Here is a 23,876-nt window from a genome sequence, read left to right on the forward strand (position 1 = left end):
ACATCACCAAGAAGCCTTTTCGCACTGACCCAGAGTCAGTGGAAGCCCAGCTCCCCGGCTTAGCTGTCCTAGCAGCCCAACTGCAATGTGACTGGGGACTTAGGGACTGTCTGATATTTACGTGGGGTGGGGTAAAATATGATATATATATATATATATATATCTATATCTATCTATCTATATATATATATATATATATTAATCAACTGCCCTCCCTGACATTAATATAATTTTCTCTCTGCCCCTAGACCTGTAAAAAAATATCTACCCTCCACCACTGACAAGTTCATCCTTATAATTTTATACACAACTTTGTTTGAAATAAAACAGCAATATTAACTTTTTATTACCCGACCGTCGTTGTTAGAGCCATTCCTAAGGACTATATAATTTTTTAGTTAATGGTAATCATTTGGCAGCACCTGGTGGAGGATTTTGGTGCTGCATGCAAAGAGCAGAGACATCACCTGACCCACAAAGCCAGAATTTAATGAAGGCAGGTGTGCTCAGGAAGGAGTGGAATTGTGGAAGACGCCACGGAGACACAGTCTTCAACCGCACGCTCCGTGTTTTTGGTTAATTTTGTTAGGATTCTTCCGTTTTTGATGGCCTGTTTAATTTGGGGAAAGTTTATTTTGTTGGTTTGGGTTTGATTTAGTTTTACGACGCAAAGCCAACAAGCAGTTTGCCTCATTTATTCACTCAAACAACAACAGCCTACACTACATAACGCTACCAGCCAAACCACCACCTGCTCAACGACCCGTATCACCCTGAAAGAAGATCAACAACAGTGAGTAACCTAGCTAACCAAACACAAGTGCTGTGCGAGTTGAACGTATCAAGTCATGGCGTCTGTGGGCGGCTCTTTACATTAAGCCGCAATAGTCGTACCTGGTGAGATAGTGAGAGGCATTGGATTGAAATTGTAGGTTCTCCGGATGTGACAGCAGGCTGAGAGAGCTAAATACAGTGGCTCACATTTATGCCAGTATCAGATAAAAAGGCATATGAGCCACCATGCGGCACAAAATAAGCTATTTACAGGACGTAAATGCACGCATTGCACATGTCCCTATTTCCTCTGTTGCTCGGTGCGTTACAGCTTTGTAGAGGATCAATTTCAAAACATCCTTTTCAGGGTCAGTTACAGTATAAAGCATAAATAAAGCTGGAAATAAGGTCCAGCTTGTAAAAAAAATTGAATTCTCCTTTAACTCAAATCAACTCTCAATAACTGTCAAAAACTAAATGAATGCCTGCTAAACTGTTTACAGTTTTTTGGAATATGTGTGAGATCATGTGCATTGTTTTTGGGTGAAGTGTCCCTTTAACAGTGTGTGATGGTAAATGTGACTGTAATAAATCCAGCCTATCAGGCTGTAGCATTGAGCTGATCCTGGGTCAGACAGCCTATCAGGCTGTAGCATTGAGCTGATCCTGGGTTCAGACAAAAGGGAAGAAGAAGTCAAAGGGCAGTTTGGCATCGATGGTGGGTGGAGCTCTGGAACCAGGAAGAGCCGGCGCAGAGCCGGACAGGAAGCTCACCGAGCTGCTGAGAGAGAGGCCGCTGCTGCTGCCAGCCAGCAAAGCCTGCATACACAGAGAGAGAGACACACACACATACACACACACACACACACACACACACACACACACACACACACACACACACATACAGACACACAAACACCATACATTCAAACACACACACACAACACATGCTTGGATTAACCCGTGCTGCATCTATTTCTCTGGAACACCGGACAGGTTTTAGTTATATATCAGTGCCAATAAATTATCAGTCGATAACGGGAAATGTATATTTATTGGCTATTATCAGTAGCCTATGCGTTATTATAGCCTATATTTATCAGCTATATTATTTATAATAACATATCAAACGAGTTGTTTACCAGGAAAACTTCCCTTGATACCTTTATTAACTCATTGAGTGCCAATGACGACTATAGTCGTCAATTCGGATAGTAACGTAGAGTGCCAATGACGACTAAAGTCGTCAATTGCGTTTTTTGACGGTGGGACGTGGATCAAAGCCTCAGGCATCTCCTGTACAAATATTGGAGCTATTGAAGGTGTATAACCTATTTTACGGACTCATTAGGTGGCGACAGTGCTCTCCAGATTAGAGAAAGGTCAGGAAAACAGCAGGAAAAAGCCTTGTGATGAAAGAGAAACCGCTCATGCTGCAGCCAGAGCCATATAGATTGCTCTGGCTGGAGCCAACGTTGGCTGCGAACAGCAGTCAATCCGCGCCCACAACTGAGCCCCTCTGTCTTAGCTGCATAGTTTCTGCACACGATTAGCCGCCAGAAAAGCAGCACCCGACGTGGAAGGGCCAAACCATTCTCAGCAGTCCGGTTTGGCTTTTCGGTGTCGCGCTGGGAGCCGGCGCACAAAAACGGAGCACTCCGAAAATAGACGCTGGGTGCGTGAGGCTGTGTGTTAGTGTGGGGAGGAGTTTGCAGCTGAGGGGGGGGGAGGGGGGTGGGGCACGCAGGGCACCACACAACTACACCACGTCACTACATCAGAAAATATTAGCTTCAGAGTTAGTGAATGTGCTTGAAATGCTTCATTTCACAAAAGGCAGAATATCTCAGCTTCTAATTTGAAACGCCTGTTTTTGCTGAAAACAACCTATCTTCTCCGGCTCATAACTAAAGAACGGAAAATGGTATCAATAAACCTTTTTTTGCTGATGATACAATAGAGTCTCCTCGTTCTTTGTGCGTGTTCGGTGTTTACATAGTAATATCACACAATATTCTGTGGGCCTCGAGAAATCACTGAAAACGCTCTGAAACTCTGGCACTGGGAGCGTCCGTTCTCCAAAAGTGGCTGGCACTCAATGAGTTAAGCATAAAATGCCATAGGGGGCAGTCTACTACATGTCTTTTGTCACTGTGTTTTATCTGCAGACTAAGCAGACAAAGGCTTTTGGTTCTACTGTATAGAAGTTCATTTTTCTATAGTGATACAAAATAACCTGTATTTAATACACTGACATGTCTGATTGGACAGATTATGTCAAAGCATTTCATTTGAATTCTTCAGCAAAATGCCAAAATGTACTTGTGAAGTGTTTTGATGATTTTACTAGAAATAAATAATTGACCATTTTCAAGAGACAGAAGTGTTCTTTGTTTTTGTTGTGTTCACAATAGAGCTCAACAGTCACGTGATTTTTCGTGACGTCATTTGCCCCGGAAGTAAATTCCACATTCATTTTCTCCATAGACATTTCGATAAATCCTTATATAACGAGTTTTAAGGATGGGTTTGTCAGTCAGGTTTGTTTAGGTCATAGCTGTGGAATATTACATCATCCATCTTTGCTCACTACTTCTTATTTTTTATCACGCAGCCGTCTGGTTATATCTTAATGGTATTGGCCATGAGAAGCAGATAATTATCAGTTAAAAAAACTCCATATGTGCGTGCGTAATTACTGTATGATGGTGTGCCATCCTTACCAAGTCGCTGGTGTTGGTGAGGAGGACTTCTTTGACGCTCACAATCTTTGCTTGGGGATTGACCAAGGATCCATATTTGGTCCATTCAATCTCCAAATGCAACGACAACGGGATGCTGCAACTCTGGGCTCCCTGGACACACCCAAATAACAGCCCTACTGTTAGACACACCTAAATAACAGCCCTACTGTTAGACACACCTAAATAACAGCCCTACTGTTAGACACACCTAAATAACAGCCCTACTGTTAGACACACCTAAATAACAGTCCTACTGTTAGACACACCTAAATAACAGCCCTACTGTTAGACACACCCAAATAACAGCCCTACTGTTAGACACACCCAAATTACAGCCCTACTGTTAGAATAGAATAGAATAGAACTTTATTTGCCATTTCAACACATGGTTGATTGGAAATTGTCTTGGTGCAGAAGTGCTCAGATGAGAAGCTGGCCAATGAGTTAAACAATTTCTATACACGATTTGACAATCGTGATTTTAGTGATAAAATCAACGCTTTGAAACACGAGACTAGTGCCCCCCCAGCCCTAGTCATCAACACTAAAAGTGTGGAAAAACATTTTAAACACACGAAGTCCAAAAGTCCTGGACCAGACAATATTTGTGGCAAGGTCCTTGCTACATGCACCGAACAGCTCTGTAGCATCTTTCAGTTTATTTTTAACCTTTCCCTTCAGTTACAGCAGGTCCCTAAGCTTTGGAAACAGTCCACTATTGTTCCAGTCCCCAAAATCAGGACTCCAAAAGCACTAAATGACTTTAGGCCTGTTGCCTTGACCTCCCTTATAATGAAAACCCTGGAGAAAATTATCAAAGATGAAATATTGGAAGCAGGTGGAAGAATTCCTCGATCCCCTGCAGTTTGCTTACAGATCTGGCAGAGGCGTAGAGGATGCCACTACCACCCTACTGAATCTCTTATATCGCCACCTAGAGGGCACAAAAACCCATGCCAGATTATTGTTTATTGATTTTTCTTCAGCATTTAATACCATCCAGCCACACCTTCTTGCTGAAAAGCTCATTCTTAATTTTAATTTGGATCGCAATCTCGTGGGCTGGATCATTGATTTCTTAACAAATCGGTCCCAGCGCGTCAGGGTGAATGACGTTATTTCTTTTTTATTGTATTCTTCTACGGGTTCTCCCCAAGGCTGCTGTCTCTCCTCACTACTTTACATTCTGTACACAAATGACTGTCGTAGCTTTCACCCCAACAGATTCATCATCAAATTTGCAGATGATTCTGTTATTGTCAGTCTCCTTGGTGAGGAGGAATCACAGCATGGTCCTGTAGTTGATGATTTTATAACCTGGTGTGATGAGTCCTTCCTAGAGCTAAACGTATCCAAAACAAAAGACATGGTCATCAGCTTTAGGAAGGCTCCCCCCAGTGACACTTTTACCCGAATCAAAGGTACAGATATTGAAATCGTGGACAGCTACAAATACCTGGGTGTTGTTATTGACAACAAGTTGTGCTTCGACTCACATGTTGCTGCCACATCAAAAAAGGTCCAACAGCGTCTCTTCTTTTTGAGAAAAATGCGATCTTTTAATGTATCTTCTGAACTCATGACACTTTTTTATAGGAGTTTTATTGAATCTGTTTTTATGTTTTGCATGGTGGCCTGGTACGGCAACGCAACCATGGCCAACAAAAACAGGCTCGGTAGCCTAGTCAAGGTGGCAAGCAAGATTTCTGGGAGCACCTTAACCCAGCTCCTCGACCTCTACAAGAGGCAGGTGAGCAGGAAGACCACATCCATCCTGGAGGCCCCTGATCACCCCCTCCATTCAGAATTTGAGCTCTTGCCCTCAGGGCGTCGGTTTAGAGTGCCCGCGACAAGGACCAAGCGTCTCAAACTTTCCTTTGTCCCGGCGGCCATTCAGCTGCTAAACGGCAGTTAGAACTATAATTCCCTGGCTTTGCCTGTTTGCACCTTACTGCTCACTCTTGCACTTTTTATGATGCTACCTTTTGCACCTTGTGATACTTGTTCATTGCCCTGTGCTTTTTTTGTGCTTTTATGTTTTATGTATGTATGTTTTTAGCTGTAGTTTTATCTTGACTCTTGGAAGTGTTTGTTTGTTTTTAGCCCTTGTGGTTTTATGTGAGTATTTTTGTGCCTGTTTTAGTGTTTGTGCTGCACTACGTGTGTTTTTAGATTCTCCTGTCTGCAAACCAATTTCCCTGCGGGGACAATAAAACTACCTTTGACCTTTGACCTTTGATGTGCTCACATAGAATCACTTAGAATCACAGGAGACATAGATGCAGAGAGTTCCATACATACAAAAACAAGGAAGTAATAAAAAGGATAATAACGACATTTTAAAAAAACAATTCATGGAACCTGTTAAAAAAGCAGAGTGCCACAGTGCCACAGAAAGCTAAAATAATGCTCGATAAAGTGCTTAAAAAGTATTTAAAAAAAAGAAAGTGCTAAACTATTTTTTAAAGTGCTTTTTAGTGATAAAGTGCAAAAAAGCCTAACTGGTGTTGACCCTTCTAGCACAAAGTGCCTGTGCTCTTGAGGTAGAGTTGAGGTGTCGGACAGCCTCAGGATATGTACTGTTTTTGAAGCGAGATGTCCTACACCTTATGCTCTGGAGCCTCCTACCAGAGGGGAGGGGCTTGAAGAAGGAGTAAGCAGGGTGCGAGGGGTCTCGCATCACCTTCTCCCCCTTTCGCTTGATGCGTGTGGCGTATAGGGAGGCCACAGAAGGAAGGTCGCAGCCGATGATCTTTGACGCCGTGCGCACTATTCTCTCTAGCCGAGCTTTATCGTGCTCACTTGTGTTGCCGTGCCACACAGACACTGAGAAAGTGAGGACACTCTCAACAGTGGCTCTATAAAAGCTGAGCTTCCCCTCCTTGGACACTCCAAACTTCCTGAGCTGTCACAGTGAGTGGAGCCTCTGGTGGGCCTTGCTAATAATGAGGTCGGTGTTGGCCTCCCATTTTAAGTTTTCACAGATGGTTGTGCCAAGGAATTTAAAACGGTTCACTCGCTCCACCTGCTGGCCGTTGATGAGCAGAGGAGGGTGAACTGCTTCACCGCACCGGAAATCTACAATCACTTCTTTTGTTTTGGAAGTGTTTAGGAGCAGGTCGTTTTCTTTACACCAGTCGACAAGCCTGTGTACTTCAGCTCTGTAGGCTGATTCATCGTCGTTCTTGATTAGACCCACTACTGTTGTGACGTCAGCATATTTAAAGAAATGGACAGAGTCAGAGTGGGAGACGCAGTCATTTGTGTAAACAAGATAGAGGAAAGCAGAGAGAACACAGCCCTGGGGGGCCCCGGTGTTCAGGGTCAGGGACTTAGAGAGCAGGTTAGACACACCTAAATAAATAACAGTCCTACTGTTAGACACACCTACATAAATAACAGTCCTACTGTTAAGACACACCTACATAAATAACAGCCCTACTGTTAGACACACCTAAATAACAGCCCTACTGCTAGACACACCTAAATAACAGCCCTACTGTTAGACACACCTAAATAACAGCCCTACTGTTAGACACACCTAAATAACAGCCCTACTGTTAGACACACCTAAATAACAACCCTACTGTTAGACACACCTAAATAACAACCCTACTGTTAGACACACCTAAATAACAACCCTACTGTTAGACACACCTAAATAACAACCCTACTGTTAGACACACCTAAATAACAGCCCTACTGTTAGACACACCTAAATAACAACCCTACTGTTAGACACACCTAAATAACAACCCTACTGTTAGACACACCTAAATAACAACCCTACTGTTAGACACACCTAAATAACAGTCCTACTGTTAGACACACCTAAATAACAACCCTACTGTTAGACACACCTAAATAACAGCCCTACTGTTAGACACACCTAAATAACAGCCCTACTGTTAGACACACCTAAATAACCTAAATAACAGCCCTAGGGCCCTATCTTCCCAAAAGCGCGAATTTAGCATTTGCGCTCATTTAACGCTGTGCGCAATGCAAATTGGGGGTGGACACAAGCGCATGCCTGTGATAATTGTACTGGGCATTGGTTGCCACATGCCAAAGCAGGCGTTTTAGCGCTAAAATGTGGGGATAGATGGCATTATGCTATCGTCAGCAGCGCGCAATTACTTTGCGCTAAGAGCTTTGAAAAGGACCTCTTATGCGCAAATACCTCCCTGCGCTGGGAGCGCACCCGTAATCTCCGTGCAGCGCAGTTCAAAGTAGAATTCCTTTTGGAGATGTCATTATGCACAGCCTAGACATCAAATTATGCTGCTAAAATTGGGTATTAGCAGATAATTCAGTAAGGCAATCAACTATAACTCACTGAGAAACTTTTATCACATCGCAAAGAGGGAAATTAATTGAGAAAACTTGTTGGACAATGGACATAGGCTATTTACTTTCATACCCCGGAGGGTCGTTGGCACCACAGACGATCTGTCAATAAGCTATCTCCATCTCTCTCTGTCCTCGCATGAGTGAGTACACTCTATTACGCATGGAGAGAATTACAGCATATTGCATGCCTCGCGCAAACAGCCATTGCGAGACGGGAATCTGATTGGTTTTGATTGACGTAATGCCCAGCCTTGCCTGGCCACGCCTGTGAATAATTCTGGTAGTTAAGACCGCCCAAATCCCGTTTGCGCAGGCATTCGGGGCACAGATGATTTTGGCACGGCTCTAATTTGCATCTGCGACACATGCTGTGAACGTTTCCGCATGCCCGCCGAGAATTGCATCCCCAACATATTTCGGGGCTGTTTTAACTTAGAAATCAGGGAGGTCACGTCTACCAGACAATTATATCACTTTTAAACAGTTACATTTCTGTATAAATCATTACAATATGCTCCCGTGAGGTGGGGATGCTGCCGGTGCTAGGGTGCAAAACTCGGCATAACACCTGGCGGACGGTGCAAGGCGGACTGCTACCTTCCCTGCCTAGGCACGCACAAACAGGTGCACAAGCGCTATTAGGGGATAGCGCCTGTCGGAAGATAGGGCACACCTAAACAGCCCTACTGTTCAATATTTTAGTTAACTTTAGTTAGACGAAATGAACTTGTTTGGACAAATAAATGAGTCAATAAATAAGCGAACAAACTGCGCTCACCCCAGCAGGGTTGGAGAAGTTGTTGATGGGGACCCAGTCCAGTGGAGTGTGTGTTGGAGATGATCCGAAGGCGGCTACATACTGAGGATAGTTTGGTCCTCTCAGAACATCCAGAAGCAGCTGGGACAGCAGGGAGCAGTTGGCAGCCTCTTCCAGTCTGCAGAGAGATGTCAAGATCGTTGATTAATTTAGGCGTGAACTGTCACAGTAGTGATGGGAATTACGGCTCTTTGAAGGGAGCCGGATCTTATGGCTCCGTTCATTTCTGAGAGCCGTTCAAAATAGCGGCTCCTGGTTCATTTTGTTTTTGTTTTTGTGGGGCGCGCACTACTGTTTCTCTGCGAAATCACTAATATAATAATGATATGGTATGATTTGGATCAGATTTGATTAGACCCACCACTATTTCATTTTGCATCAGTGGACTGCAGCAGCATTAAATTACTCATACAGTATTTCCAGACCTAATGTCAATGATCTGCATTGTAAACATTAGCCTACACAAGGTGACACCATATCATCTGCTTATTTAGTCAGTGAATTTACTGACTTTGAGCTGAAAGTTGGCTTTCCTTGAATGCAATTCATGCAACACTTTGCTACCCAGAAAGTCGGCAGATGCACTCCGCGGCGTAGCCCGTTTTGATATTAAGCTGAGTCCGCCCACCCAGGCCAGCTACAGCATGCGCCGGTAGCAATTAACGTGTGCACCCGACCTATCCTCCTTGCCACATGCTCCCTGCTCAGCGGACTAGCAGAGGGAGGGAGGGAGGTCTAACCTGTGTGTGTGCTGGGGAGCGGCAGGCAGTGAAATTTGGGCACAACATTAAAACGAACGGCTCTCAAGTAGGACTCGGTTCCCTTCGTTCATAGCAGAGAGCCGTTCAATAGATTCAGGGCTCCCACACCATTTCTGGAGGCATGTGGGCGTGAAACAAGGACGTACAGATGACACACACGCAGACGGCGGAACGTAGCATATAAAATACGAATTTGATACACATCAAATTCAAAGACTTTTCAAGGACTTTCCAGGCCCAGGTTCTTCAAATTCAAGTAGCCTACATCATGTTCAAGTAGCCTACATCATGGCATAGCTGAAGGTTGGCTTGACGTTAGCTTTCTGGCTTGCTTGCTGCTGTTTAAGCTGCATCATTCAACTTCAATCTTGCGCACGCACGTGACCGTCGCAATTTCTGGAGGCATGTGGACGTGAAACAAGGACGTACAGATGACACACACGCAGACGGCGGAACGTAGCATATAAAATACGCTAAGTAAAATAAATAAATACATTAAAAAAAACTTCCATTTCTATTCTTGCACAAAATATATAAATTCAAGCACTTTCCATGTCTATTTATGTCTATTTTCAAATACTTTCAAGGCCTTGATTTTTCCCCCTTCTCAAATTCACAAAGCTTAAATGATTTGAAGGACCTGTGTGAACGCTGGGGAAACAGAGGTTGTATTTTGCCGAGCCTGAGGTCTGACCTGAAGGTGCAGCCAGACACAGCATCCAGTCCAAACAGCACAGGGGAGCGCGTGAGGCGTGCGTGGAGACAGTCCTGGTCCTCACTGTGCAGAAGACTGAGCGTCTCTCCGGGGTCACTGCTTCTGATCATCCCCGTCAACAAGCTGTTAAGGACAAAGCCTGCCTGGAGCCAGAGGCTTTGGCCTGCAGCAGAATCATCACATCACTCCCCTTAACAAAAGCACTGAAACCCCCATTACTACTACAACCAGATCAGCAGATGGAGCAGGTGCAGAGCTGGAAGTCAAATAGCTCGCACACTGCAGGGCTCCAAGTTAGTCCATTTTATTGCACTGGTGGCTTTTCCTGTATAGGAGGTTTTTGTTGTTGTTGCTGCGCCTGATATATTTGAGTTCAGGGCAACCCTGACTGAATTCAAACTCAAAATCAAGCAAAGTTTTTTTTTTACTATATACTTTTAGATCATTTCATATAGTTAAAGTTCCACATGTGTACCTTTAAATGGCTTCCTTTCTCAACATTGAGGTGCTGTAAAAACACATTGCTCCATAAGTTCTGACGATGACTGATATATTTGAGATCAAGACAACTCTGACTACACACCAACTCAAAATCAAGCTTTTTTTTTTTATTGTAAATTTTTTGATCATTTCAAAGTTAAATTACCACACTTGTACGTTGGAATGACTTTATGTGTGAAACTCGGGGTGTACGGTGCAAGAGGTCTGCATGTATACCAAGCCTGTTTTGTGTTTGAAAGCCTACCAAACGCTGTAGGGAGCCTATTTTAAGGCATAAAAAATATGTTTGCATTATACAGTGGCTTCCCTCCTCAGGGAACCCTCACACTAATCCAAAAGTCATGTGACCCCCCCCCCCCTCCTGTGAAAAATCTCAACTTCAAGCAAAATAAAGGATATTCTGCTGTTCTTTTTCCAGACACTAGAGGGAGTCCTACCACATAACCTGGGTTGCCACTGTAGTGGACAGCCACTTCTGCACCAGCCTCCTGTTGAACAGAGAAAGAGAGATTACTGGAATTTATAGTCTGAAGAATTACAAGTTTCTGTCTGACTGACATTGTCAATTTGCACATTAGAGCTGCAAGAAATGTCGAATAATCGATCAACAGAAAATTTATCAACCATTAATCAACACATTTTTTTAATTGATTAATCATTTAAAGTAATTTTATAGAGAAAAATAGTAAAATGATCTCGTTCCAGCCACTTAAATGTGAATATTTTCTGGTTTCTTTATGACAGTAAACGGATTATCTTTGGGTTGTGGACTGTTGGTCAGGACAAAAGAAGACATTAGAGGATGTCATCTTGGGCTTTGGGGGAAAAGTGAACATTTTTCACCATTTTGGGACTTTTTTTTTATTATCAACATTTATTATAACATCATTACAATCAAAAGTGCACAAAGAACAAGGGAAGTTTTAATATGTTTATCAGCTTCTGCAAACAGTTAAAGTCAACCATGCCATCTCTCTGACTGGAACACAAACCCAGTACTTCCCCAGTCAATCAGATTTGAGCAACTCTTTTGTAGACTGGTATTCCTTCTTGGTATAAATCGCGCTTGCTAAAGCATACTACCTGGACAAATGTGATGCCAAACTCCTGCTCTAGGGGCAGCGCATCTCCACGCACAAATCCAAGCAGCAGAGATGCTGTCACGTTGACAATCTCACCAGCCGGGCTGTACGTCACCACAAAGCCCACCTGAGGAGACAAAATGTCCAAAACCTGAAGCAGACAATGACTTGATGGAACATTGTCACTGCATTTTGGTTTGTTCTGTTTAGAGTCTAGAATATGTCTCGAGTCGAGTCTAGAATATGTCTCGAGTCTAGAATATGTCTAGAGTCTAGAATGTCTTGAGTCTAGAATATGTCTAGAGCCTAGAATATGTCTAGAGAAAGTGGGCTCACCTGCAGCAGCACGTTGGCACAGAGGCCTGGGCTCAGCAGCACGGGGGTCAGGTCTGCTCCTTCCCCCAGCTTCACCTCAGACTGGGTCCCATCTAAAGACTGCTGCAGCACAGACTGCACCTCCACACCAACAAGCTAACAACAACAACACACACACACACACACAGATGTCAGTAGCTATGATCAGTAACAGAGAAGATGTCAGTAGCTATGCTCAGTAACATAGAAGATGTCAGTAGCTATGCTCAGTAAAATAGAAGATGTCAGTAGCTATGCTCAGTAACAGAGAAGATGCCAGTAGCTATGCTCAGTAACATAGAAGATGTCAGTAGCTATGCTCAGTAACAGAGAAGATGTCAGTAGCTATGCTCAGTAACAGAGAAGATGTCAGTAGCTATGCTCAATAACAGAGAAGATGTCAGTAGCTATGCTCAGTAACAGAGATGTAGCTATTCTCAGTAACAAAAAGGAATGTACACTGAATTGCATTCATTTTATGCAGGTTGTACCATTCATTGAGAAAAAAGTAGAGTAGGCACATCCACTATTCAGTTAGCAGGTGCAGGACAAACACATAAGCAACAGCTAACAAAAAGTGTCAGAGTCCACACACTGCGTAGAGCAGGGGTGTCAGACTCATATTAGGTAGAGGGCCGGATTTGTTCAACTGAGACCTCATGGGGGCCGGATTTCTTTTTTTACTAAAATAAATTCATTTACCCATTTACTTTACAAAATAAATACTGCTCTTTCCATTTCTCTTGAAACTGCCTGCATTCCGTGTCAACCTTTCTCTTTTTCGACAGCATCTTGTTGATTCCTTTGTTTTTTGGTAGGTAGCCGAATGCGCGATTCAATTCCAGCGTGGCATCATGGCGGCTTTGTTTACAGCTGATGACCTACTGACATACTTCCTTGTAGTGCAGGTTAATTAACTTATGAATTAACTCTTAGCTTGTTTATTAGCCACACGTAGTTCATGATAATGGGGTGCGAATTTAATAATAATAATAATAATAAAAAAATAATAATAATAATAATATTCCAAAACATCTCGCGGGCCGGATGAAACCTGCCCGCGGGCCGTATCTCTGACATCCCTGGCGTAGAGACTTGCTCCCAGTAGATTTATTGTATGGCTTTATGTTTCGTCATGGCGACGACCTTCATCAGAATGAAGCAGGAAGTTAGGTCACATCTCTCCACCAATAGGCGGAGGGAAAAACAGGTCAGGTGAGTACAATCAGCCAGATAAGTAGAAAAAAACAAAGTGCATCTTGCTTGCTTCACACATACAAATAATTCAATGAAGTAAAACAAACCCAAGACATGACAAAAAAAAGAGCATATTAGATATTAATAGTAATAGTTATATAATTTAATACCTCATTGTAGGAAATGTATAGGGTAGAGCAATGAACTCCAATAGAGAGCCAAAGTGGAACATCACTTCCTGCTTCAGCACTGTACCAGAGATTTTCATCCACCATTTATTTTCCCATAGACTTTTCGTAAAATGCTTATAAAAATAGTTGTACTTGTTCAAACCAAATGGTTCAGATATATTTAGAAACAGGAGAGATTGCATAACATTTCACTCGGACCAAAACGTTAAAAAAATGCGGGTTTAAAGAAAATACTTTTTTGATGTTTTTTTTATTTTTTAAGTTTCGGTCCGAGTGAAATGTTCTATGGTCTCTCCCGATTCTAAATATAGCTGAACCGTTTGGTTTGACCAAGTAAGACTATTTTTCTAAGCATTTTACGAAATGTCTATGGGAAAATAAATGGCGGATGAAAATCTCTGGTACAGTGCTGAAGCAGGAAGTAGGCGGTCACTTTGCTTCTCTATGTGCACATTTAAAAATAGGAGACAACGGCCCCAGAGAAAAATTATGTGCGTTTCTCTACGTTTCTTCTTCTTTTGTTTTTACCTGTACGATTCATTCACACACTGATATCTGAGTCCACCTCTATAATCTACATGCTCTATATTGGCATTAATTTTGTTAGGCCAAGCAATGGTCAGAGGTTAATATACACAGAATGTACGTAGGTGTACTTACAGCTGCATCTTCACTCTTTCCCTGTAAAGTAGAACAGATTTACTTGTAGAAAACCTGATATAATTAACATCTTTAGTGAGTCTTGAGAATATTAACATTTTTTGTTTTTACATACAAATACAAATACATTTATTTGGCAGCATCCATGTTGTTTAGTTTGGATAAAGACCATTACAGGTCTGTAGTATTTTTCCCACCCAGTTGATAACAACGCATTTCGTGGTATTTTGCGCATACAAACACTGCAGCAACATGTCCACACAGATAGAAGTTAGACAGTGCTGTGTGTACAGCTGATTTCATGAGACACAAACAAGACAGCAGTGTTAATAAACAGTATTTACTACGATTTTAATTACTATTGTTGCGTGGAGCAGCCATTTTGGATTTTTGAGGTCGGGGCTGCTGAGGCTCCGAGTTTGGGAGAGAAAATACGAGCACTGGTGACGTCCTCGTTTGAGCTCATGACCCCCCTTATGCCCCCCCCCCCTTTTTTACATTTGAAAACTAGTCACCATTCACTTCAGTTGTTGAGGAGAATTATAGTGTTTTGCTGTGAAACTCCAGGACTGTTTTGTGGACTAAAAAAGTGACTCACGGCTCGGAGCTGGATGCTGGTGTAGGTGAGCATGTTGAGGGCAGGCAGAGTACTGCAGTCTGTGTCCAGATCCACACGCCTCGAACACACGAGACTCTGATCCTGTAAGAATGCTGAACACAAACACACTATAATAACACACACTGCTGTGATCCTGTAAGAACGCTGAACACAACACAAACACACTATAATAACACACACTGCTGTGATCCTGTAAGAACGCTGAACACAACACAAACACACTATAATAACACACACTGCTCTGATCCTGTAAGAACGCTGAACACAACACAAATACACTATAATAACACACACTGCTGTGATCCTGTAAGAACGCTGAACACAACACAAACACACTATAATAACACACACTGCTCTGATCCTGTAAGAACGCTGAACACAACACAAACACACTATAATAACACACACTGCTCTGATCCTGTAAGAACGCTGAACACAACACAAACACACTATAATAACACACACTGCTCTGATCCTGTAAGAACGCTGAACACAACACAACACAACACAACACACACTATAATAATATAATACTAATGTCGGTATCGGCCAACATTTTCATATTGATAATGATAATGTGATAATGAGCTCAGTCCAGTATGTGTGTCTGAGGGATGAGCTGCAGTAAGTGAAGCTACCAGCAGGGCTCAGGTCCACACAGTAGGCAGTCACACCAGGAGCTGGCAGCCACAAGATGTCTGTCGCAGCATCCTCTCCTGCTGTCGCCATCACATCCCCAAACTGAAACACAACCAACAACAACATCACATCAACAAACTGAAACACAAACAACAACAACATCACATCAACAAACTAGAACACAAATGACAAGCAGCTCGACTCATCTGATGTGAAAGTAGACAGTTTGAGAACCACTGAAGTGGATCAAACAAATGATCAGTTAGAGAGATACATCTAATGAACAACAGAACAGTCAGTGAGTGGACCACAGTAAAGTAAAGCAACTATTGCTAAACGGATGATTAGTGAACAGTGAAATGGAAAATATAATCTTAATTTTAACTTTATACTCTGTGGAGTTTTAGCGTAATCTAAAAGTATGTTAAAGTACTGTCTGAAATAATACTCAGTTGTGCCAGTGGATTACAGTAGCACACACAATGTCTGCGTAGGTAATCAGTAATAAGTTACGGATATCATCAATAAAGGACGTTCCTGGGCTGATACTGACCATGTATCCAGGAGGAGCCTGCTTCTCAGCTGTGGAGAACGTCTCACTGCTCTTCCCAGAGCCAAACATATAGCTGGTAAACTGCTTAAAGAGGGACTCAAAGTTGCTGGCAGCTGGAACAGCAGGCGAGGCATAAGACAAGCCTTCAACACCTACACAGAAGATTATTATTATTATCATTATTCTTATTATTATTATTACTCAGGCTTTGTTGACTCACATCACAAAACAGAGGGATGGATTCCAAACAACCTACAGATTTTTCAAAGAGTGTTCTCACGGCTTTTATGACTAATACTTTATGCAAACAAAAGGTACGGTTCTTATGGACTAAGGTGTGAAAGCGCCTATTGACTTAGGGTTCTTATAGAGGCAAAGTGAACGTCACTTCCTGCTTTTCTCCCTGTACCAGCGCTGAAAAAGTATAAATGGCGGTGAACGGAGAATAACGCTACTTTTTTTATCCCGTTTGAATTGTGTCACGGGGTGCCAACGTTAATTTTGTCAATTTAAAACGTAACTTTGCATGTCCAGAAAGTCGCAGTTTGTCGCCAAACCCTAGATCCTCGATGCGCGGCTTGCGAGACGATGGCGGCTCTAGACTCTTTCATTGGCCGCTCGCGGCTGATATAAATAATACAATCACTGTCAAAACAATTCCCTCACTGCGGTGTCAAACTGTGTGGTTGCCAGGTTTGTGGCCCTTTGGAGCACCAAATGGGGGTTGAAACTCACCATATACCGGTATCTGGCAACACTGCAAACAAGGCAATGCCTTTATCTTTATCTTTATTATGGATCCCCATTAGTCATCACCGGAGCAACAACTAGTCTTCCTGGGGTCCACACACAACAAAACAATACATACATACATAACATTGCATATAAAAATACATTAAATGCACTAACATAGTATCACTATCAAATCACAAAAATACAATAAAAGGAATTAATTTCTCAAACAGTCATATCCTTAGTGTACATTACAGTAGGCCTATCTATATTTTAATGTAAACTTATTTCTTTTTGTCTTAATGCTGTTTTCAATTTCTTTTTAAAACTTATCTTACTGGTAATCTGTGTTAGATGTACTTGCAATTTGTTCCAATGTGACATGGCTCTATATAACAGTTTTCTTCGCTGCATTTGTTTTTGGTAATGGCAGTGTGAAATTTTCCCTACAGGCATGTCTAGTATTATAATTGTGTCGATCATAAGTGCATGTTAGTTGTGAATACAAACAGATAGGTTCTCTTGAGATATAGATATTCCTAAGAAACAAGATCAGGCTGCAATCCAGTCTGTCTTCCACCTTCAACCACGACAGCTTGGTATGCATCCCTTCCACACTGTTTCTCATTGAGCAGTTCAGGGCCAGCCGTGCCGCTCTGTTCTGAGTGAGCTGGATCTTATTGAGCTCTTGTTTTGAGGCATTAGACCAGAGAGCTGGACAGTAATCAAGGTGGGAGAGAACTAATGATTGAAGAGAACTACACCTTCTGATGATTGAAATACCTCTGCTCATTTTGGCAACCACATTGTTGGTGTGAGTTGACCATGAGAGAGTTCCATCAAGTGTGACACCCAATAGCTTTGCCTCTCTAACTTGCTCAATAACGGTTCCGTCTAGAGATGCCTTTCTCTCCGTCTAGAGATGCCTCGTAGAGGAATTGGGTCAGTGGGAGGGAGCAGAAAGAGTGCTTCAGGTGTGAATACAGAGCCGCAAGGACGAGTCTGGAAATCATCGATGCTCCTGGTTCTTCACTGTTTTAGCCTATGGGAGTTTTGAATGGGTTTTTGGCGCGATGCTTCTAATAAGGTCTCTGGGCAACGCTGGCTTAATCAAACGCGAACCAGTGTTTAGTAATATCATCTTCACACATGAGGACCACTTTTATGAGTTTTGAAGCTTTTACGTGCCGTTAAAAGAGCGGCTAGCTAGCAAACAGCTAAATGAGACTACACTGTTGAGTCGACGGGGATATATACGTCAATAACGTCACCACTTCAAAGGGCGAACACGGAAATTCTCTTTCCCTCACCTGGTTCAGCCCGTTCAGGCCGGGGTAATCAGTGCACACATCAACAACAGTCCGGTTGAGTGCTGACATGACGTGGAAGCCTATGCGACAGTGTGTCGTTCTGGATTATTTTAGCACGAGATTTTTACTTCTAGGGCTCGCATTTACGCTTCAAAGCTCATGAAAGTGGTCCTCATGTGTGAAGATTATCCCGCTGAACACTGGTTTGCATTTGATTAAGCTTGCGTTGCCCAGAGACCTTATTTGAAGCATCGCGGCAAAAACCCATTCAAAAGTCCCATAGACATAAACAGTGAAGAACCAGGAAGTCCGGGACTTCCGCGTTCTGACTACAAAAATACGTCATCCCTGCGGTAACGAGTCCGGAAATCATCGATGCTAACAGCCCTGGTTCTTCACAGTTTTCGCCTATGGGAGTTTTGAATGGGTTTTTGGCGCGATGCTTCTAATAATCTCTCTGGGCAACGCTGGCTTAATCAAACGCGAACCAGTGTTTAGTAATATCATCTTCACACACGAGGACCACTTTTACGAGTTTTGAAGCTTTTACTTGCCGTTAAAAGGACGGCTAAATGAGACTACACTTTTGAGTCGATGGGGATATGTCAATAACGGCACCACTTCAAAGGGCGAACACGGAAATTCTCTTTCCCTCACCTGGTTCAGGCCGGGGTAAACAGTGCACATATCAACAACAGTCCAGGTTGAGTGCTGACGTGACGTGGAAGACTATGCGACAGTGTGTAGTTCTGGATTAGCTTAGCTCGAGCATTTTACTTCTAGGGCTCGCATTTACGCTTCAAAACTCATGAAAGTGGTCCTCATGTGTGAAGATTATCCGACGGAACTCTGGTTCGCGTTTGATTAATCTTGCGTTGCCCAGAGACCGTATTTGAAGCATCGCGGCAAAAACCCATTCAAAAATCCCATAGACAGAAACAGTGTAGAACCAGGAAGTTCGGGACTTCCGCATTCTGCCTACAAAAATACGTCATCCCTGCGGCTCTCTATTGTTGCAGCTGGCATTTCCTCATTAACGACGAAATGCGCAAGCTGCAACAATCAAGTCACGTTAACCAGGCTGTTTACTGAGCTGGAGGAGTGTGGAGCTGCATCCCAGAGAGAGACAGACTGGACATCAGAATGTTTTCGTATATATTTTTTTAATCAAGTCGGTGTGAATGTTTTCATCACTTTTATCATTTTTTATTAAGTCGGCCTGAATGTTTTTTATATCATATATATATATACTGTATATATATATATATATATATATAAAAATTAAGAAAGTCGGTCTGAATGTTTTTATGATTTTTATAATTGTTTCTAACATTTTTATCATTGGTTCTACATTTTTTATCATTGGTTTTATCATTGAATAAACTAAAAACTAAATCAAACGCTTACTGTGTGGTTTTGCGGTAAAAGTGGCTCTCCACGAGCTATATCGTTTTTATATAAAACTAACTCCTACGTTTCAGTTTGACATCAAATGCATTCCACGCCGTCATATTTTCTGCTTTAGCGCCATGCATACGGGCCACCGACATCTCCATGACAGCCAGGTCCACGGCTGAAGATGTACATTGTTCAAAAGGCAGAGTATGACGAGCCATCCATCTCTGAGGGTTTTATTGATTTAGGGTTCTTATTGACTTAGGGTTTTATTGACTTAGGGTTCTTATTGACTTACGGTTGTGTGACTGAATGCAGAAGATGTCATAATTGGTCTCCGTCTGGACAGAGGAGTGCAGCTCTGAGAAGCCGTCCACAGTGCTGCCTAAAGAGTACTGCGCTGCCACCGGGCTGCACAGCTGCTGGTTACCACTGTAAAGACACATGAAGTTAGCTTCTGGACAGATCACAGCTGCTGGTTACCACTGTAAATACACATGAAGTTAGCTTCTGGACAGATCTTCACCACTGTAAAGACACATGAAGTTAGCTTCTGGACAGATCTTCACCACTGTAAAGACACATGAAGTTAGCTTCTGGACAGATCTTCACCACTGTAAAGACACATGAAGTTAGCTTCTGGACAGATCACAGCTGCTGGTTACCACTGTAAAGACACATGAAGTTAGCTTCTGGACAGATCACAGCTGCTGGTTACCACTGTAAATACACATGAAGTTAGCTTCTGGACAGATCTTCACCACTGTAAAGACACATGAAGTTAGCTTCTGGACAGATCTTCACCACTGTAAAGACACATGAAGTTAGCTTCTGGACAGCTGCTGGTTACCACTGTAAAGACACATGAAGTTAGCTTCTGGACAGATCTTCACAAACTTGAAAAGGTCAATAATCAGTGCTACACATTACACATTTGAATACAAGTGCATACAATCTTGGTAATTAGTTTATATTATGGTTTATATTTTCATGGTGGTCAAATGCCAAATAAGCCCTTTGTTCAAACTAGGTGGAATATCCCTTTAACACGTTGACTGCCAACGACGTATTGATACGTCAAGCAGAATCCAACCGTTGACTGCCAGCGACGTATTGATACGTCAAAAAAATCGTTTTTTTTTTTTTGACGGTGGGGCGTTGATCAATCCCTTTTACGTCTCCTATACAATTATTGGAGGTATTGAATGTGTATAATCTATTTTACCGACCCACTAAGTGTTGACAGTGCTCCCCCAGACGAGCGAAATCAAAGAAAAAACTGCCGCGGGAGCAAGCCATTCAAGGAAATGGCGAGGCGATTTTACAGTAATCCAGACTTGTCTTGCCCGAGAGCGGCCGCGCAGGCAGCAGCACACAGAGAGCGGAGAGCGATTTGCAAAATAGATTATAGGTGAAACACACTTTGAAACACCTCAGAAAGGCCAGAATCAACATCTGCCCATCGCCCACGCATTCCCCGGCCCATCTTGACTCGCACAAGGAGCGTCCGCACGCAGGCAAGCAGGCAGGCAGGCACGCAGGCAGGCAGGCAGGCAGCAGCAACGCGCTTCTGACACGCCCGCTGTAGAGCCAGGAGGAAGGAGGAGAAGACACACGGAGGGAGGAGTTTGAATGAGAGGGGTGTTTCCTGCTGTTATGGAGGAAATTACTGTTCAAAACTATTGTTTAGAATGTCTGACGGTCTTACTGATGCCAAAAATGAATGGTTAAAGTGACTGTTCTATCGAATTTCACAAAAAGCCATTTATCTCTGAATAAATTTCCAGACGCTGAAACCATGCTGTACTCAACGGCTAATATCTACATAACTACTAACTCTACAAACTAACTCTTTTAGACAGAGAAAGCACACATTCTATTAGTACTTTTCTGAACTTTGTGTTCACAAAGTCCAACCAGAAAATTATGCTCGGCTCTTGTAAAATGAGCCAGAATCCTCAAAAAAAGGCCTGGCAGAAGCTACATACAGTAAAAAAAAAACGGCTGGCAGTCAATGTGTTAACATCAAATTATCATAATACAGTAGGCATTTCTCATATCATTATGAGAAAGCGGCGCTGCACTACAGCTTCCTGTTGCCATCTCTGGCAACTTGCCCAAAATAATCTCTTACATTATGTATCTAAATAGTAATGGTTAGTACTAGATACTATCTAGTACTAACCATTAGTACTAGATACTAGTAATGGTTAGTACTAGATACTATCTAGTATAAAACGATAGTAATATATATCGCGGTAGAGACGCAACAGCTTCCATGCTGAGAAATGTTTGCATTACAACCAGATAACTTACATTGATAAGAAGTGAAAGCGAATAGGTCATTCCACTGCCACATCAGTGCGCAGCTGCAGAGCTACGCCTCCACCATTTTGGTCACTGGAAGCAGGCTATAAGAAAAGATCAGCTCTGCCCATTTCAGTCGGAGCGAAGGGAAATCACTTTCCGCTCCCTGCATGTCGCTCTCAAATGCCTCCGCCGCTGTGAAACAACAAGGCTAGCTAGCAAGCTACAACCTACACGCTGAAAATGGCAAGTTTTGACAAAGATTTGGATTGTGCAATAAAGATTATAATAAATAATAAAGATTGTGCCGAAGCAATGCTCAACCTACGCTGAACCCACAAGTTCCATTTCGGCGTCCTCGTTAACAGGTGAAGCTGTTCACACCAGCCGCGCGCGTGCCTTGTGCGTTGCTCAAGCCAGGATTCAGTTCTATTTTCCCAGCGTGAAGCGCGAAGCTGCCAGGCATGAAGTTAATGGAAGTTGTGAGGTCAATGCGTGCCGAGCGAGGCACTGAGGAAAAGACAGTGCTTGTGTGACCGGTTAAGCGTGAGTTCAGCTTCAGCTTCAGTTCTGCTTATGTTAAACCCCTGGTGTGAACAAAGGCTCAGAGGAGCCAGACTCTCTCCTGCACGGGTAGTGATGCTATATCGACAATTCATAATACAACTTTTCCAATGGATCCTGAGATATGCCTTCTGTAAACTTCTCAAACTGTAACCTGACACAGTCATTCCATCAGACTGACAGAAATCCTCCTGGTCATGGCCAAAAAATGTATCACAGTGAAATGGAAGTCGGAGATTTTTCAGTCGCATCCAGCACTTGAACAGGGCAGTCGCTTTATTTCTCGCTCTCCCTTATCTCCCTTCTTTCCCTCTGCCTGCAACAACACCCAGAGCAAACTTGCATTCGTCTACTCGAAATGACAAATATGGATTTATTGGATTTACTAAGCTGGTCTCTCAACGCAAATCAACTAAACTTTGAGGAATGCGGGGTCCGGGGAACCCCCACCCTCTGCCCAGACGGATCTTTCGCCGCGGGATACGGGAAGACAACAGCGATTGACCCTAGGCTGTGACGTCATGAAAATTGAGATGGGCGGTCAGTGAATTTGAACTGTGAATTTGAACTGTGAAAAATGGATTATATCTGGATATATCATAGAAATTCCACTGATCTGCAATAAGGAGAATATGAACTAAGTTGGGAATCAGAGACTTGACACCTGCTGTTGACTTTCTGGTCTGTGTGACCCTGGTCTGTGTGACCGAAAGGAATTCCAGGCAACCAAAACATTTTATCCTAATCTGGACTCTCGTACTGCCAAGGACGCAGCTCTCCTGATATTTCGTCTGCAACTGAGCTCTTCCCCCCCAAACCCTCCGCCTTGTTCCCTGACAGCTCTTGCATCATCCACGCCCCCCCCCCCCCCCCACACACCCCCTCTTCCTCCGATACATTCATCCATCTGGCGCTGATGACAGCGAGCCACTTGCGTTGTTTGAGGAGCTAGTGCAACGGTGGCGCTGCGCACGCGGCGACCCGGCTGAGGGCAGTAGATGGTCCTTTGGAATCTGTACATAATGCAACAAATGTTTATGTATTGTATAATATTGAAGTGCGCCTTTATTACTTTAAAACTAGTAATAATGTATCTCAATTCTGAAGTGTGCCGTTATTACTAATCTCAAACTAGTAATGATGTTGTAATTATCCACTACTGTCTGATGTGAACCAAAGTGCCCTTCTGGGACATGTATTAAACTGATTGATTGATTGATTGATTGATTGATTGATTGATTGATTGATTGGAGATTGCAGATAAGACATGGTTTCAGCCCAACAGCGACGATATGATTGATATGATGTTTGAATAGTTGCATATTTATAGTGTAGAACTGATGAAGACTACACTGTCTATGTTTCATTATGATTCTGTGTTTCAGTGGAGAGTGTTAGCATCCCGTTACAGTCTCGATGTTGTTTCAGAGGCTCTGTGAAGACGTCAGACTGAAGTGCAGCTGACAGCCACAGAGGGAGCTGTTGACTTGCCTGACAGTGTGCACGCTGCAGCCGGTGAACAGAGCCACTTCCTCTCTGCAGTCTCTGTCACAGCAGCAGTTGATGTCACACAGGTCCCTCTGTTCATCACAGGGACACAACATACCA

General features: G+C 42.9%; 1 protein-coding gene across 1 annotated transcript; it reads right to left on the reverse strand.

The window, feature by feature from the left end:
* Window positions 1-1,446: 1,446 nt before the first annotated feature.
* On the reverse strand, window positions 1,447-23,872 carry tctn1 (tectonic family member 1; the record flags this gene model as incomplete). Its single annotated transcript, XM_083651915.1, has 13 exons — window positions 1,447-1,593; window positions 3,498-3,629; window positions 8,653-8,806; window positions 10,144-10,307; window positions 11,070-11,153; window positions 11,749-11,874; window positions 12,084-12,218; window positions 14,150-14,170; window positions 14,748-14,860; window positions 15,407-15,509; window positions 15,961-16,112; window positions 19,696-19,829; window positions 23,760-23,872. 13 exons carry the CDS (start codon window positions 23,870-23,872, stop codon window positions 1,447-1,449), a joined length of 1,578 nt encoding a protein of 525 aa, XP_083508041.1.
* Window positions 23,873-23,876: the final 4 nt, after the last annotated feature.

This window comes from Poromitra crassiceps, assembly GCF_964638095.1.
Source record: "Poromitra crassiceps genome assembly, chromosome: 15".
NCBI classification, from domain to species: Eukaryota; Metazoa; Chordata; class Actinopteri; order Beryciformes; family Melamphaidae; genus Poromitra; species Poromitra crassiceps.